The following is a 16,845-nucleotide window of genomic DNA, read 5'->3' on the forward strand; positions in this document are numbered from 1 at the left end:
CATCTTTGTATGGTCACCTCCGCTATGGGGAAGTTTGGGGAAAGAGCTGGGCATGGGGCTGAGGCTGCAGACAGCAACCTCAGTACTTGCAGGTCTCACTTGTTAAGGTGCCAGATTTAGGTTCTATGGTGATAGCTACTGGGAACGCTAAGAAGGTTTTAATCTGAAGAGTTACATAGTCAGTTTTGCACTTGGAGGCCGGTTGAGGGTTCCTTTGGAGGGATAGATCCAAAGGTAGGGAGATCTTTCCGAGGCTGTTACAAGTCAGAGGGGAGGCACTAAGAAGCTGAACAAAGTTTAGAGGAGCAAACAAATTGAGGAGCTATTGAGGAGTAGAAGTAAGTGCTTAATGAGGTGTGAGTAGAGTCCAGAGGAGGGAGGAATCTCCTGATGGAGTGCTCTCTAACTGGTTCTGGGAGTGCCGGTGGGGCTGCTGCTCCAAGGTGGGTAGGACTTTGCTAGTCTGTGACTTGCCTGAAGGTCTGTACAGCTCATTTGCATTTATGCTTTTTTTCTGGGTTGAAAGGCCTACATCAGGGTCAGTGTTTGTAAGCAACAAAATCCAGATGTGGCTGCTTTGGGTACAATAGGTAGGTTGGCCAGGAAGTCGGGAGAACCAGATTAAGGCTACCTTGCCAGAAGCAGATCCTAGAACTGATCTGGTGAGAGCATTTCTGGGGCTGCCCCAAGGTACTGCTCCTGCTATTTTCGGTTCTAGATATGCTACCAGCCCTGCTGCCCCTGTTGTGGGAGAGAATGTTGTGGGTTACCTGTGGATTCTGGTCTGGAGCGGCTGTTGCACTTAGGTCACATTTCCGTGTCACAGCAGCCAAGGCAAATGCAAGCAGTCATCTGGTGTTTGCAGCTTCTGTAGTAAGAGCTGGGCTCTGCTTCCCACCAAGACTCTAAAGTGGGGGGAAATTCCTCAAACACAGGAAAGGCCTTCTGAGGCTAGGAAACCAATGAAATAATTGTCTACTACGGGGCTTATAATTTTTTAGTATAGCCAAGGGAGATGAGGGACCCCAAATAATGGGGATTACTTCTCTATTTAAAGAGAATATTGAGAGCAAAGAAATGTGATATTGCAAAGTAGGACCAGTAAGGGGTATTGGGAATCGGGGGGTTACTTGGCTTGGCTGCAGATTGGAAAGAAATGGGGGAAATCCTTCAGGGGTAAGTTGGAGCCATCCTGTGGATGCCAACTTGAAATTTGCAGTTGAATTTCAGTTTTGGCTTTCCTTTTCTTGGGAAAGGGTTTGCTACAAACATTATCTAGAAAGTGACCCAGTGAGACTATGACATTACAAAATTAATTTGATGGGACGGAGAAGTTAGTTCAATGCAGACTGCTCTAGCCCATGTATGAACTGAGGCTCTGACTGTGCCAAGGAGCCAGGACTGTGCTAGGACTTTGTAACTCACTAGGCAGAGAGAGGCATTGGTGGGATGTGGGGGGAGTGTAGGGGAAGTGCCATGGTGGGAGTGGGGTCCAGATTTTCATTCTGGGGGACTGGGAGAAGGTGAAATTCATCAGGAGATTTGAGGAATTGATAATGGGGGTGGGGAGTGATGTTCTGTTGTAGATAGCCCTGCAGGGAGTAGAAGCCTGACTGGAGTTGGCTTCTAAAGGACGGGTTTAGGAATCATAAAGCCATGGTTCTAGAGCAGCAGGGCAGAGAGGTGATCTAATCTTATGTCCTCGCTTTATTTTACTTAAAAAATACTATGAAATGTATTAGTTTATTTTGGCAGAGAAAATAGAAGTACAAAAAAGAAAAGCAAAACTGGGCCATAATCTTTTCCCTAAATAACCCCTCTTGACTTGAAAAGAAAAAAGTAAGCTGAAGCAATGCACGCACACAAGTAGAACATCCACACCGTACAGAAAAGTGCAAAGAGAAATACGGAAGTGGCCCTCCTCGGACCCTCCCCACCAGCTCCCAGTGTCACTCTTACGGAGATGGTACGGTAATGAAGACATTGGCTGCATACACAACTTTACCTTTCCTCTGTTTTACCATGACATTTCCAAGATATATTAAGTAAAAATATATGAAAATATCTCTCTATGGCCCCACACATCTTAATCATCTTAGTGGTTCTTAATCTAGAGCCCTGAAAGCCTTCCATGGCTGCCTGTGTCCTGTGTCTGCTGCATGCAGCCTGTCCACAGCCTGGACCACAGCCTCCTCCTGTTCTTCCCTGCTGGATCTCTGCCTCCCTCATGCTCTCTCCTGGTAGAGATTGACCTTCTTTCTCTGCACTGGTGGTTTCTATTGCTCCCCTGCCTGTCCTTCCCCCTCTTCTGACCCAATGCTCTTGAACTGGAGGTCCCCTAAGTGGGGCTGCCTCCTGAAAATCCTTGGGGATCCCAGAGTGGTCAAGTCACCTCCTCCTTCCCTAGGCAAGAAGCTCCACAAGGGAAGGTAGGCATTTGACAGGGCCCTGTCTCTCTCCATCACATCTGTATCCTGAGTGCCCAGCATGAAGTCCACATGTGACAGGAATCAGTAAACCATTCATCTACTGTTATACGTTCTGTGATTTTGGGCAAATACACACGCTCTTATTGTGGTTCATTATAACTGTTAATTGTATGAATCTGGAGCCACTTGTGGTCAGTGTTATAAAAGAAAAATTATTCTTACTAGAAATGGCGAGGAAGACTTTATTTGAAGCTATTGCAATAGGAGGAGATACTGTGGCAAGTGAGAGAACTCAACTCCCAATACAACAGGAGCTAGTGGGGATGTATAGCCAACAGGCAAGGTAAGGGAAAGATGGAAAATTACTGAGCAGAACTTGATTAGGTATCATGGGTAGCGGAAGATGAGCTTGACTGGATGTCCAGAGGATTCTTGATAAACTGGCTCTGCAGGATTCTTTGCCAAAACTGGTAGGCCATAGATGAAGCCTATTCAAGAAGAAGGCTCAAAGGAGCCTGACTAAAGTTTGGTTAAGAAGGAACTCACTGGGGGCGCCTGGGTGGCACAGCGGTTAAGCGTCTGCCTTTGGCTCAGGGCGTGATCCCGGCGTTCTGGGATCGAGCCCCACATCAGGCTCCTCCGCTAGGAGCCTGCTTCTTCCTCTCCCACTCCCCCTGCGTGTGTTCCCTCTCTCGCTGGCTGTCTCCAACTCTGTCAAATAAATAAAATCTTAAAAAAAAAAAAAAAAAGAAGGAACTCACTGTTACTGTCAGCCAAGAAAGCCACGTGGTGACTCTGCCCTTTAGTATCTCATGTCGACTCCTAATAAAGATAGGAGAGACCCTGGAGAAGGGGAGATTGTACCTGAAAAAGCTCTGTTTCGCCAAGAGCTGCCAGAGAGTATCAGTGTGATCCCATCTCCAAGATGAACTTGCATTGTTCTTATATTTTAAAACAGGAATGATACAGTATTTACTCCACCCTTCCTCCCAGGAGAATCCCAGAGACTGATTCTCTTTCAACAAAGACCTGTCAAATGTTCTTGCTCCTTGGCAGTGCATGCTGGTCTTTTCCTCTGAAATACTGGTTCACGTGTTCCTAGTTACAGAGCTAACCCGGCTTGCCTCAATGCTATGACTTCAGTCGTGGATATAACTGACTTCTCAGTCCCATGGGGCACTCCAAACTAATTTTTTCTCCCTGAGTATTCAGTGAGCCAGGGTGATCACACGTCTCCATGCCCTGCTCACTTCTGGGCCTTGCTTGTTGTCCTGGAGGATAGTTGACCCTTGAACAACACAGGTTTGAATGAATTACGTGGGTCTGCTTATACAAGGACTTTTTTACAGTACTGTAAATGTATTTCTTTTTCCTTATTACTTTCTTAATAACATTTTCTTTCCTTTAGCTTACTTTATTTCAAGAATGTAGTATATAATACGTATAACACGCAAAATGTGCGTTAATAGACTATTTATTGGTAAGGCTCCCACTCAACAGTAGGCGATTAGTAGTTAAGTTTTTGGGAAGTCACAAGTTGTTCATGGATTCTCAGCTGTGTGGGGAGTTGATGTCCCACCCTTCAGTGTTCAAGGGTCAACTGTAATTATGAATAGAGTCTCTTTTCCTTCTCACAAGTGTCCCCAATTGGTCACTATGTTCTCTTGTGCCTTGGCTTGGCCACCTCCCCACCCCAGGACAGAAGCTAGCCCTAGACCTAGTATTACTGAGCTCCAGCAGACTGCCTTGACCATGCCACGGTGCAGTCCCCTGCAGTGACTTGCACAGATGCCATCAATTTTTAACAAGGGAGCCCGTGGTCAGGAAAATGCTCAGAGAAATCTGCACGCGTGAAGAATTACTATATGCTGCTCTTAGCTTTCTTGGTGGGAGTGGATAAAAAATAGGGAGTGTGAAGCAGATGAAGCTGAGTGGGATGTGGGATGGTAGTACTCACAGGAGGGTGTTGCCAGGGCAGGGGTCTGCAGTGGCCGGTATGCTCTGTGCACTTGGAAATCATGTCGGGTGACGTAACTTCTAAAGCAGCGTCTATATTTGGATTTAAGACTCTTCATACAAAGTAGTGGCAGGACAAGAATTAGCTTTGTATTTTCCAAAGTGGGGGGTTGCTTGTGAAAAACCCAGTCCCTGGTTCTTATCTCAGACCTACTGAATCATTCTATACGGGGGCTGGGGCTGGGGCTTGTTCAGAAATCGGAATTTTTCACAGCTTCTGGTGGTTCTGATGGATTGTCTCGTTTGAGAAGCACTGCGTTAGAAGTAGACATTTGGAGCAAACGTATATTCTTATTAACTTACGCATTTGGACAGTTCATTCACTCATTTAGTAACTGTTTATTGACTGGTAATCATGAGTGAAGCCCTGGGCCAGGAGCTGGGTATAGAGCAGTGAGTGACAGGATGTGATAGCTGTCCAAAGAGCTGTCTAACACAGGAGACGGACCTTCACCTAGAAATACTCCTGTGACATATCCCTACAAGGGGAGTACTGAGGACCGTGGGACCTGAAGCCAGGGCCTGCCTCAGAACCTGGGCTCAGGACAGGCCTCTCTAGGGTGTGAGTCAGAACTAGGTCCTGAAGGATGAGGAGAGTAGGAACATGGCTGCTGGACATGGAACAGCATGCACCAAGGCCTCAGCAAAGGGAGGTTTGCTGGAGTTGTGAGATAAGTGGGGGATGTTCACATTATTGTGAGAAAAGGAGGAGTCAAGGGGGAAGGGTAGGCAGGAGATATGCAGAGCTGGAGGCCCCCGGGTTTGCGGCTAAACTCTCAGAATGCCAAGGAGCACTGAAGGGCTTGCGTGTAGATGTGTTGGGGAATTCTGGTCCTCGAGGTCCCACAAGCTGATGGGCACCCACGTGTGGCCATTCACAGGCTGTTTGAGCAGGCTTCCTAGTGTCCATGGGCAGGCCAGAGCCCTGGAGACAAGGATGCTGGGTGGTCTGTGCCGGCTGTCTGGGGAGGTGCTCGGAAGTGGGTGTGGCAGGCAACAGGCCTGGGATGTGCTCCCACTGCTCTGGTGAGCAGAACCCTGTCAGCTTCAGGTCTGAGCACTGACATCTGATCTGTGTCTCTCCCCTAGATCCTGCCTGGCCTGTACATTGGCAACTTCAAAGGTGAGTTATCTTTCCTTATTATTGTGGTAAAAATGCGTAATATAAACTGTGCCGTTTCAAGTGCACACGTCAGGGGACGTTAAGTACGTTCACACTGCTGTGCAACCATCCATCTCCAGAACTCTTTCGTCATCCCAAACTGGAACTCTGTGCCCATTAAACACAAACTGTTCCCTCTCCCCTAGTCCCTAGAAGACACCATTCCGCTTTCTGTTTCTGGGGATTCGACTGCTTTAAGTTCTTCACATGAGTGGCGTCTTGCATGCAGTGTTTGTCCTTTTGTGTCTGCCTTATTTCACTGATCATAATGTTGATTCATGTGGTAGTATGTGTCAGAATTTATTTCCTCTGGGGTGCCTGGGTGCTGCAGTCGGTTAAGCGTCTCCCTTCTGCTCAGGTCATGATCCCAAGGCCCTGGGATCGAGTCCCAGGTCGGACTCCCTGCTCACTGGGGAGCCTGCCTCTCCCTCTCCCTCTGCCTGCTGCTCCCCCTGCTTGTGCTCTCTCTCTCTCTGTCAAATACATAAATAAAACCTTTTAAAAAATTTATTTCCTTTTTAAGACTATGTGTATATATATATATTTTCCCTTTCATCTGCTGCTGGACATTTTGGGCTGCTTCCACCAAGGGTGGAATCAAGCATGATTGAGTCAAGGTATCGACTCAGTTTATACAAAGTCTGATCTGGACCTGGCCACCACTTTTGTTCAGGCCCCTTGCTGGGCCCTCATACTTGTGCCCAAGTCCTCAACCAATGGAGATGTGTATACTTAATAAGATGGAGTACACCTAGGAAACTTGCAAGGCTAGAGAGAGCCAGCCCTCCACGTAGGCATCTGGAGTTCCTCCCTCCTAGAACAAGCGAGGACACGCTCCTGTCTGTTTGCAGGTTGCTCCTTAAATTTGAGTTCACGTTCCAATTGACTATAAAAACAATCTCTTTTTTTCCCAATATGTTTTAAATTACTTTAATGTCATAGAAACTTAACCATTAAGATAATTACTAAAAATATGCATAAAGGGGCATCTATCTTTCATAGTCAGATGATGACTGTATCTACAAGTCATTTACCTGTGAGATCCCACCACTGTGTATTTATTTTCCTGTGAATCTGTATCAGGTTTTCTTCCCCCAAACAATTCTGAACTGGTAAAAAAAAAAATATTATAGCATGCTACATTTACTCCTCAGAACCCTCAAAAAAGGATACCTTTGTAAAGTAAACTGTGCTAAAATAGTATATGAGAAAGTAATAAGACATACACAGGAACAGTCCAGAAAATTTTAGGTTCTATACCCACTGATTAAAAAAATGCCCCAGGAGGAACCACATTGAATAAGAAAATACACTATGCTGATCTTTTTTATTTCTCTGCATAATGTTTATTTCCTTCTCTCCTCCTCCCCCAGCCCCCTTTGGCTCCTAGTGCTGTTAATTGGCCTCAGAATTGAGCGTAGGGAGCTGACAGCTGCTAATTGCTACTAGAACATTTTAAAAATAGTACTAGAGTTCCTAAATTAGTAAGCTCTGTAGTTCTGAAAAAGCAGCAAGTGCTTTGTGGTGGGTAGGCGGTAGTACTGGACTACATTAAGGAGCAACTATCTTTTGGGGTTACTTAGGGAGTTATTAACTGCTTTCATGAAGACAGGAGGATGTTTTTGTGTTTGAGAGCAGAGCTTAGGATAAATTCCTAGACGTAGAATTGCTACGTGAAAGTGTTTACAAATTAAAAGTTGTAATGCATACCAACCAAATTCAGTACTTCTGCCAACCGTTTATGATGGTTATATCCTTATTCATAGTAGGATACTTTCTTCTAGAAGATCCCGTGTGCACAATTTCAAGGCACATTTTAAAACTCTTTGTACTAAAATCTATACCTATTTTCAAAGTATTCAGTGACATGGGACTCGTTCACAGTTTCTGGATTCTTGCCATGGGTTGTGCCCGTTGGAGAGGTCCGTACTACCCCGTGCCGCTCCTTGTTCAGATGCTTGATGTTTTTTTTATTGTCTTCGGTTATTCTGACATTAGGAGGTGGTCGTGTTTTATTCACTCATCAATTCACCAAACATTTATTAACCACTTACTGGGTGTAAGGCTTATTTCAAGCAAAGGAATAATAGTGCCGTGAATGGACAAGAAGCTGGAAGGAAGCGTTGCTGTCCATATAGTTGCCTGTGAATTAATTCACTCATTCTGGAAACTTATTGCAACGTGCTGGGAGTCTGACGTGGATGTGCACTTCGGTTCTCAGTGGTTCAGGGTCAGCAGGAGCAGGAACGGAACAGGGGAGCAGGTCTTACCGTGAAGAGAAGCGGTGAGGCAGTCAGCCTTGGAATCTGGTTATCCCCCCACCGTCCACGCGCCATAGGTTACCCTCGGACACATTCCACAGCCTGGACATGAGAGGGGCTGTGGTGAGGATGAACCAGACAGTGTCGCCGATGCACTCGATTCAGAGTCTGGCACGTGCCTGGGCAGCCGGCGTCCGGCCCTCCTCCGCTCTGCATCGGTGGGATGGGAGCACACCCCTGCTTCAGCTGTTGTGGACGGGAGCTCGAGGCTCAGACAGCACTCATGCCATGCTGGGTGTGCAGTAGGCGCTGATCGTCAGTAGCTACAAGTGTGCAAGACCAAGGTGAAAGGATCATGACTGCTCCTGGAAAGTGCATCCAGCTGTGTTATGGGCCTTGTGCACCGCAACAACCAATACAAGAATGTATAAAGAAAAATTAATAGAATTTTTTTTTTCTTTCTGAGAGAGCTTCATTTTTGTACAGTGTGGATTGGCACTGCTACCCAGGCCTTGGTGCTAGTGGCCATGGTCTCAATCCAATCGCTGAATAGTGTCCTGTCCTGTCTCCTTCCTCCCCTCCCCCACCTCCCCTTTTCTTCTTTTGCCTCTCTTCCCTTCCTCCCTGCCTGCCTTCCTTCCTTCCTGCCCCGTAGGGATCCTTTACATGTCACTCTGCAACTTCCTTTTTTTTTTTTCCAGTTATGTTTATTATTATTATTTTAAATTTTTTATTATGTTAGTCACCATACAGTATTTTTTTTTTTTTTTAACTTGCAGTGAATCACAAACCATTTTCCAACACTTGGTCCTGGTGATTCTTCCACCTAGGGAAAAACTCACAAACCAGCTCAGGTTCTGGAGCCTGGTCTTTGATAAGAGCCTCTCAGTTGAGGTGCTTTAACTTGCAGCTGGCTCTGCCCAGAAGCCAGGAGGGAAGGTGGGAGTGGAAGCTTGAAGAACAGCTCCACCCTGGACCGAGAGGGTGGGGTTAACTGCTGCCTCATAACTTGGCAGATCCCAAAATGGATGTGAGCAGACAGAAGAAGCCCTCATTGTTTGAAGATGTCCACAAAATTCTAGAAATGTGGGAAACAAGCCCACACCCTATGTGTGTACTGGTGATGTACATAGAGACATGTTTAAGGTCTCAGAGCTTTTGTTCTGTCTGCCAGTGACACTGGGCATGGTTCCCAGGGGTGGTTCCCCAGTTGTTCAGATAAGGCTGACCTGCTGAACTACCGAACACAGATCTTTGGCCCAAGAGAGCTGCATGGCCAGTGGTGATCATTAGGTAGTAGACCAAGAGCTGGAATTCAGGTGTCTTTGAAGTAAGCACATATTTGGAAACATTCAGAGGTGATGGAGATCGAAGCCCATACTACAGCCTTGAGACTCATCTGGTCCCAGTGATAATAATAATAATGATGGCAATGATAACATTTACTACATCTGAGATGAGCACTATTGTAAGCATGTTATTTCATTTAGTATTTCCAGCAGCCCTTTGAGGTGGTACTCTTACCATTTTCCCACATTAGAAGTGAGAAAAATGAGGCACAGAAAAACTTGTCCAAAGGTTGGCACCAATAAATGTCAGAGCCCGCATTTGGTAAAGAAGGGAACAGGTAGGAACTGCCCATTTTGGGCCCCATCCCAGGTTGGAAATGTACCCACTTAAAGGTTGAACACACTAACAGCTCATTTATAACTCTAGAAGTTATCGTTATGTACAATAATTTATAACTCAAGATTCATTAAGTTAATTTCACAGTGGGATTAAGTATAACTGCAAAACAGAATCACTTACCCACCACTGAGCAGATTCTCAACTTGGAAGGCAAAAGTTGTTTGCAAAATGACTCAGAACATGGCTTAGGGTTCAGGGTCATAACAGAGAGAATTAGGTCCTTTTAAAATAGAGACCTTCCCTCTCCTCTTTCCTCTCTCTCTCATCCTGCATGGCCATGCTTTTGAGTCCACAAATCAGTGAAACAGGTGCTCTGATATTGGAAAGTCGTTACCAAAGAAGTTCTTTCCTTCCCAATATCTGCTTTTCCAGAGTGCTTACATAGATGGCATTATTTTCAAGTGCTTCTTCCAATATACTTTTGTTAATTTTATTTAGAGGCAATTCTGCTTGACTTTGCTGGACAAGCTTATTTCCCGTGGCCACTCTAGCATTTCCCGCATCTTAGCACTGGATACCCCTGTACACCTATCTTCTGTATCAGTATAAGAGCTAGAGCACTAATTCCCCTTCCTAAGGAAGCATGTGGTTGCCACTTTGCCTTTTGAAGACAGTATCTTCCAGGAATCCACTTGTTCCCTTGGCAAGGTCTTACCAGTGATGAATGGGGTCTTCCACTGAGGGAACATGCAACAGCAAAGGAGAAAGATCAGGCAGGTGTTTCTATTTCAGTGCTCCCACTGTGTAAAAATGACATTTGCTTCTTCTGAAGGCCAAGTGAGGCCTCAGGAGAGTAGACAGAGGCAGGCAGCAAGAGTGGGCAGGAGTCCAGGGGCCAGGAGAGATGTTGGCAAAAAGAGGAAAAGAACACGGTTAGCTGTTTTACCAATGAAGGGTTGACTGTTTTACTTATTAATATAATTTAGTTGAATTTTGTGAATAGTGTTTTTTAAAATTTTTCTTTTCCTGGTTATAAAAGTAATGTAGGCTGATCAGTTAAAATAAAAATTTTAAAAATCCAAATGTGATAGAAATATGTTATATAGAGTGAAAACTTCCCCAAACTGTATGTCTCAAGATAACCATGGCCAGTGTATATCCTAGATTTTCTCCATGTGAATTCTAATTTGTAATCGTCCTGTTAGTTTATTAATAGTGTTGCATTTGTGATCGCAAGTGGCTGTGAGTTGTTTTCTGGCTTAGAAATGGGATCAAAATGCCATGGTGGGGAAGGGGCCCCACTGGTACCCAGTCACAGCTCATCCCCTGAAGGCCCTGCAGAGCTCCATGTGTACGGTGCACACAATCTTCTGGGGTTCTCTTTCAGATGTGGGTTCTGATCATGTAGATATGTAGTGGGCCTGGGAGTCTGCATTTCCAGTAGGCTCCCAGGTAGTGCCATGCTGCGGCTTGGCAGACCCCGTTTTGAGCAGCTAAGGACTAAGTTCCGCCCCTTTGATATTGTGCCCAAGGAGAGAGAGCTGGTGTGAAACTTACAGGCATGTTCACATGCATGTGAATGAGCTGATAGCTCCTTGTCTTGCAGCTGCATTCACAGCTTGTTACCACAATGCCCGTGGCTGTAGGCAGTCATCCAGAACCATCAATAATTTGTAGTCCTAAAGAATAAGGGGTCCAATGTCATCATAAAAATGTTGATTAAGCACTTTATGGACTCTCAAATAGTTAGAGCCTGTGCTTATGGGTTAGGGTAATCCCAGAATATCAGCACAGACAGCACTATGATAAAATAGAAAGGAGCACAGAGCAAAAGGAACATTGTCCAAGAGTTGCTTCTGGTTTCTTTGGAGCCCTACAGTCTGTTGTCTCATTTGTCAAGTGGTCTTCTCTATGCAAAAATGTATACTTTTATTACCAAACTACTTTCTTTGTTTATTTTTAATCTGTGTTATAAAAGTGTATTTATGAGGTGATGAAAATGTTTTAAACTTATTGCAGTGATGGTTAAACAGCTCTGAATATACTAAAAACCGTTGAATCATACATTTTAAAAGGGTGAATTTATGATATGTGAATTATCTCAAGAAAGCTGTTTATAAAAAAAGAAAAAGTATATTTAAACAAAAAATTTTTTTAAAAGATTTTATTTGTTTATTTGTCAGAGAGAGAGAGCACATGCAGGGGGAGTGGCAGGCTCCCCACTGAGCAGGGAGCCTGAAATGGGGCTCAATGTGGGGCTCTATCCAAAGACGCTGGGATCATGACCCTAGCCGAAGACAGGTGCTTAACTAACCGAGCCACCCAGGTGCCCCTGTTTAAACAAGTCTTTAAAATTCAAACCTTGGGCAGGATCAGAATCCAGAAGATTCTGCCCTAGAGTGTCAGGAGGCTGCTTTGGAAAAGGACCGCCTTTTCCTCTTTCCTTCCACCATTTGCCTCTCCGTCTCTCCTGCTCTTCTATGGGCACTGAAAGCTCCAGCTTGATCTCGCTTCTCCACTTGGCTAAAACATACATACTGGTGGCGATTGGGAAAATTGCCAAAAGGTGAGAATGTGGAAGCTGGCTGCCAGTGGGATCCTAAATGATTCTAGTTCCTGTTCAGTTCAAACTTACTGATGCCAAAACCTGTAATAGTTGTGGGGCAGAAGGAGGTGGGCGGTGTTTGGAATTGAGTCCTGTTTGTGCGGAGTAGCTGGCTTCTCTGCACATCCGAATTTGATGTTTGAGATGGTTGGAGCAATGAAGAAAGTCTTAAAACCAACATTTTAATATTACTGTTAAAGACTTTTTTTTCCCTGACTTTAAAGTGGTACAAGTTTATTGCAGAACATTTAGGAAAGTTTTTCAGTCTCTTCAGGATCATCAAGGCTTCTTAAAACTGCAGATTCCTCTCAGGGTCATGAGATCTAGCCCAGCATCATGAGTTCTGTGCTCAGCAGAGTCTGCTTCCCTTCCTCTGCCCACCCCCTCCAAATACATACATGCATACATACATGCATCTTAAAAAGAAAACAAAAAACCAACTGCAGATTCCTCAGCCTTGCCATAGACCCGGACGTTAAACTTTCAGAACCTCTTGTGTTGAATATACCAAAAAAACTATTTAAAAATTTTAAAACATCTGTAATTCCATCTTTTCAAGATTATCACTGTTGGAGCTAATTCTCTATAGCAGTTTTCCACCTGCATGTTTGTCTTTATTATGTTTTTATAAATCGAGCTCATATTGTACTTATAGTTTTTTTTTTTAAGATTTTATTTATTTATTCGACAGAGATAGAGACAGCCAGCGAGAGAGGGAACACAAGCAGGGGGAGTGGGAGAGGAAGAAGCAGGCTCATAGCAGAAGAGCCTGATGTGGGGCTCGATCCCATAACGCCGGGATCACGCCCTGAGCCGAAGGCAGACGCCCAACCGCTGTGCCACCCAGGCGCCCCAATATTGTACTTATAGTTTGATACCTGCTTTTACACCCTGCTTAACATTTTATCCCAAGCATTTTCCCATGTCATTAATATTCTCTAGAAACATGATAAATAAATATCTGACTCAGTCTGTTTTGCCCTATCTCATTTAAAAAAGCTTGTCCTAGCTCAGGGCATGGGCATGGGGGGAGCCTTTTCCTGCTGGACTCCTGTTTTGTAGATTAGCAGGAGGGTTTCAACTTGAGGATTTTTACTCAGTCTTTCTCACACAGCATTAGCAGCATTAGCAGGGAATGTGAATTTTGGGGTCTCCTTAGTTTCATATGCAGATAATTAAATAGCTAACTGATAACTTATTCTGTTTGGGATTTTCAGAAAATGTTCCATTTTTACTTTTGTCCTGCAGTGAATTGTAGATATTATAAACCACAGTCTAATCTGCGTTTAAACCCATCCCTGCCTTTGACCTCAGGGTATATAGTAAGTGGGTCTTTTGTATGTGATTTTAACTTAGATTATTAATCATTAATAACAAGTGGCAACTACCAAATGACCTCATAGGTTCACTTTCTTTAAATAGCAACAGTCATGGTTACAATGTTTATTAATCTAAATAGACTTCAAGTTTTATGTGACCACTTTGTATCAAAAAAATCTGACCATCAGAAATAAATTTAGTTGGGGTGCCTGGGTGGCACGGCGGTTAAGCGTCTGCCTTCGGCTCAGGGCGTGAGCCCGGCGTTATGGGATTGAGCCCCACATCAGGCTCCTCTGCTATGAGCCTGCTTCTTCCTCTCCCACTCCCCCTGCTTGTGTTCCCTCTCTCGCTGGCTGTCTCTATCTCTGTCGAATAAATAAATAAAATCTTTAAAAAAAAAAAAGAAAGAAATTTAGTTATCTGCAAAATACATTAAAGCAATAGTCCTAAATTCCCTAGGTCTAGATTATTCTGGATATGGTCAGTTATGAAGTTTCAAGAAAGAAATATGAAAGGCATTTTGTATTTTTTCCTGGCTCAACTTTACAAATAATTCACTCGCAGGGAAGAATAAAATGGTCATCTTCTTTCTTCTATGACAGATGCCAGAGATGCAGAGCAATTGAGCAAGAACAAGGTGACACATATTCTGTCTGTCCACGATAGTGCCAGGCCTCTGTTGGAGGTAAGGGAGAGCTTCGTGCATGTGTCTTTACTTGTATTCCCCGGGAGTGCATAGGACATTAATGAAGGCAACCACGTTCTCTCTGACACTGGTGTGCCCCTATTAATGTTGTGCACCCGTGGCTGTATTAATTTTGTTTCCAGGCCATATTGGTGTCTATGCCCTATCTATGGCATGGTGGAAGAGTGTATTCTTTCTCTGATTATTCTCCTGCTACATTGCTAGCTTGGCTTTCTTGTCTAAATGCCCAATAATAAGTTGATGCTGCATTTACTTGTAGATTTTAAGAACATTTAAAACTCATTTGCATTCCCTTCAATATTATCCCTGGTTTTAGAATCCAGAAAAACTCAGGTTGCTCATTTCTTGATTTTTTTTTCCCATTTAAACTCAGTTATCTACCATTTGCATTTAAAGACAAAAGACAACAGAAGATAAATTGTCACTGGAGATTTCCAGGGCTTCTGATACAGAGACTATCTGTGTAGAAGCTGTTGTTAAGGTGTAGGTTTTCGAGTAAACAGGGTGTGTCTGCCTGTACACTAATTACAAAAACATCTTCGCATCTTCAATTTTACGCTAATGGACGGTTTGAGCTGTTGGCCAGGAGTAAAATCTATTTCTGTTTATTAGCCTGGACGGAGCCCAGGTTATCTTTTTAAAGAAAATAGTGCACGTGTGGTTGTGATGCATTTGTGTTCTTCTGTTGTAGGGGGGGCTATTGGAAGGGGAGGGGTGACTCGGTCTAAAAGAAATAATCCAAGTTCAAGCTGTTTTCATTTAAATTCATATTATGCAAGAGCAGGTAGTATACTTTTTATTTTAAATTTATTTTCCTTGGCTACTAGAGCTGCTGGCTTTCAGTCAGTGTTAAAGAAACGAGGATATGGAATAGTAAGTGACTCTAGTAAATGTTATGGTACTGGAGAACCATAGGTGGGGAAGAAACCTCAGTTCACTTCTCCAGATCTGTGAACTCATACTTCCTTCTGTCGTTTTGGCTCTGTTTTTTTTTTTTTTTTGAGGTGCTATAATTTGTGTTACAGCATGATTTTGTTGGAAACAATAACAACAGCACATCATTTTTTTTGGAGATGAACAGTTCCTTTGAAAATGGCTACTCCGTTTCTTCATCCATCAACAATAGTTTATATTTAAAATATAGCCAAGCTATGGCCAAGATAATAAGTTAAATGCAAACTGGTCATGATTGACTTCCTCTTTAAATCACAAGATGAGGCTTGAGGTTTCCTTTATTTTAATAAATTACAGAGATGTCCTTCCCACCCTCACCCTCCGGGCCTGCCTCACTACTTTATGTTTCGTTTAGTGGAACACATTGCCGTGTATGAGCGTGGCCCTAAGTCTGCTCACATTGTAACTTCTGTTTAGATGCAAGACCTTCATGTGTTAGACATTAAAAGAGCTCTAGGCTTTATCTGTCCGGCCTCCTCCAGGTTACATGTGGGAAACAAAGGGCTAGCAAGTAAAATAGGTGGGACTGTAACCTCGTAAAAAGAGACACTGTTTGTATAAAAACCTCAGAGCTGTAGGAAAACTGTTTCCCTCATCAGCATTCCTTTTTATTCCCTCATATTTCAGTTTATAAGGACAAATTCTGCCTTGAAAAAAAAAAGGAGAAATTCTGTGCCTTTTCTTTAGAGACAGGTCTTACTTAGCAACATCCTGTTGTAGTCTTTGAATGCTATTATTACCTCAGCTTGATGATGAGTACTTTCCTGTGATTTCATATTCATTAAGAGACCATCCTTTTATAGCATAACATAGGTTAATATTCCCCTCTTATTTTGTTCATTTTTAAGTTCACAAATAATTCACGAATACATCCTTAGAAAGGAATTAAAGCAGTACCTCTCTGATTGCACAAGTGGGGAAAACTCAGGCACCAAAAGTTATTTGAACTCATGTGCTCACGATAAGTTACTGGGATAGAGGAGGTTCGCAGGGTCCCAGAAGTTTGAAAACTTTGTTTAGCCCTCTGCCTATGCGTAAAGGCACTCTTCGGTCTTAAACTTTTTAAAAAAGATTTTATTTATTTATTTGAGATAGAGCGAGAGTGAAAGAGAGAGAGCACAAGCAGGGAGAGCAGCAAGCAGAGGAAGAAGCTGGCTCGCCACTGAGCAGGGAGCCCGACATGAGGTTCTATCCCAGGACCCAGGGCTGAAGGCAGATGCCTAACTGACTGAGCCACCTAGGCGCCCCCTGTCTTAAATTTTAAATTCAGTTCCAGAAGGCACGATCTCATCCAGCTTGAAATGAGTCAGGGAAAATGTTTGGAGTTGGTAGGGAAGTGAGGGATGGATTGTATTCTTCAGCAGCTCTGTGTTATGCTGGCCTTGATCACTGAGGGGAAGTAGAGCAGGGATGAAGGTGAGAAGGCAGACTGTGTGCAGAGCCAAGCAACTGCAATAAACTGAACCCCAACCTGATCAGGGGCCCTAATAAAGGTGGAAGGATAAGGCATGCTGGGACCTCCTTTATGTTCCGAGATCTTCAAAGCTCCATGCATGTTTATTGAATGGGCCCTAACTTACTCTGGGCAGCACTAGTCTGGGGCCAGGCTGGGAGTGGCAAGGTTGTTATTGTTTAAAATTGAAGGTTTCAGTGCTACTAATTCCATGCAGGAGTTCTCCAAGCCCTGCTGCCATGTCACTACACTGTTAGGTACTTCTTTGGTTCATTTCCAACAAATATCTGAATGGGTTTAAAAGCACTGG

The 16,845-nt window shown here is 43.8% G+C and overlaps 1 protein-coding gene across 4 annotated transcripts in view; it reads left to right on the forward strand.

Moving 5' to 3' along the window:
• The window catches only part of DUSP22 (dual specificity phosphatase 22), a 69,558-nt gene that overhangs the window by 8,928 nt on the left and 43,785 nt on the right, over positions 1-16,845 (forward strand). For all 4 annotated transcript variants that reach the window (XM_008692884.2, XM_008692886.2, XM_008692887.2 and 1 more), the window contains exons 2-3: positions 5,535-5,568; positions 14,025-14,107. In XM_008692884.2, coding sequence (XP_008691106.1) covers positions 5,535-5,568; positions 14,025-14,107 — 117 coding nt within the window. The remainder of the gene's footprint in view (positions 1-5,534; positions 5,569-14,024; positions 14,108-16,845) is intronic.

Source organism: Ursus maritimus, unplaced genomic scaffold, assembly GCF_017311325.1.
Source record: "Ursus maritimus isolate PB19 unplaced genomic scaffold, ASM1731132v1 scaffold_30, whole genome shotgun sequence".
NCBI classification, from domain to species: Eukaryota; Metazoa; Chordata; class Mammalia; order Carnivora; family Ursidae; genus Ursus; species Ursus maritimus.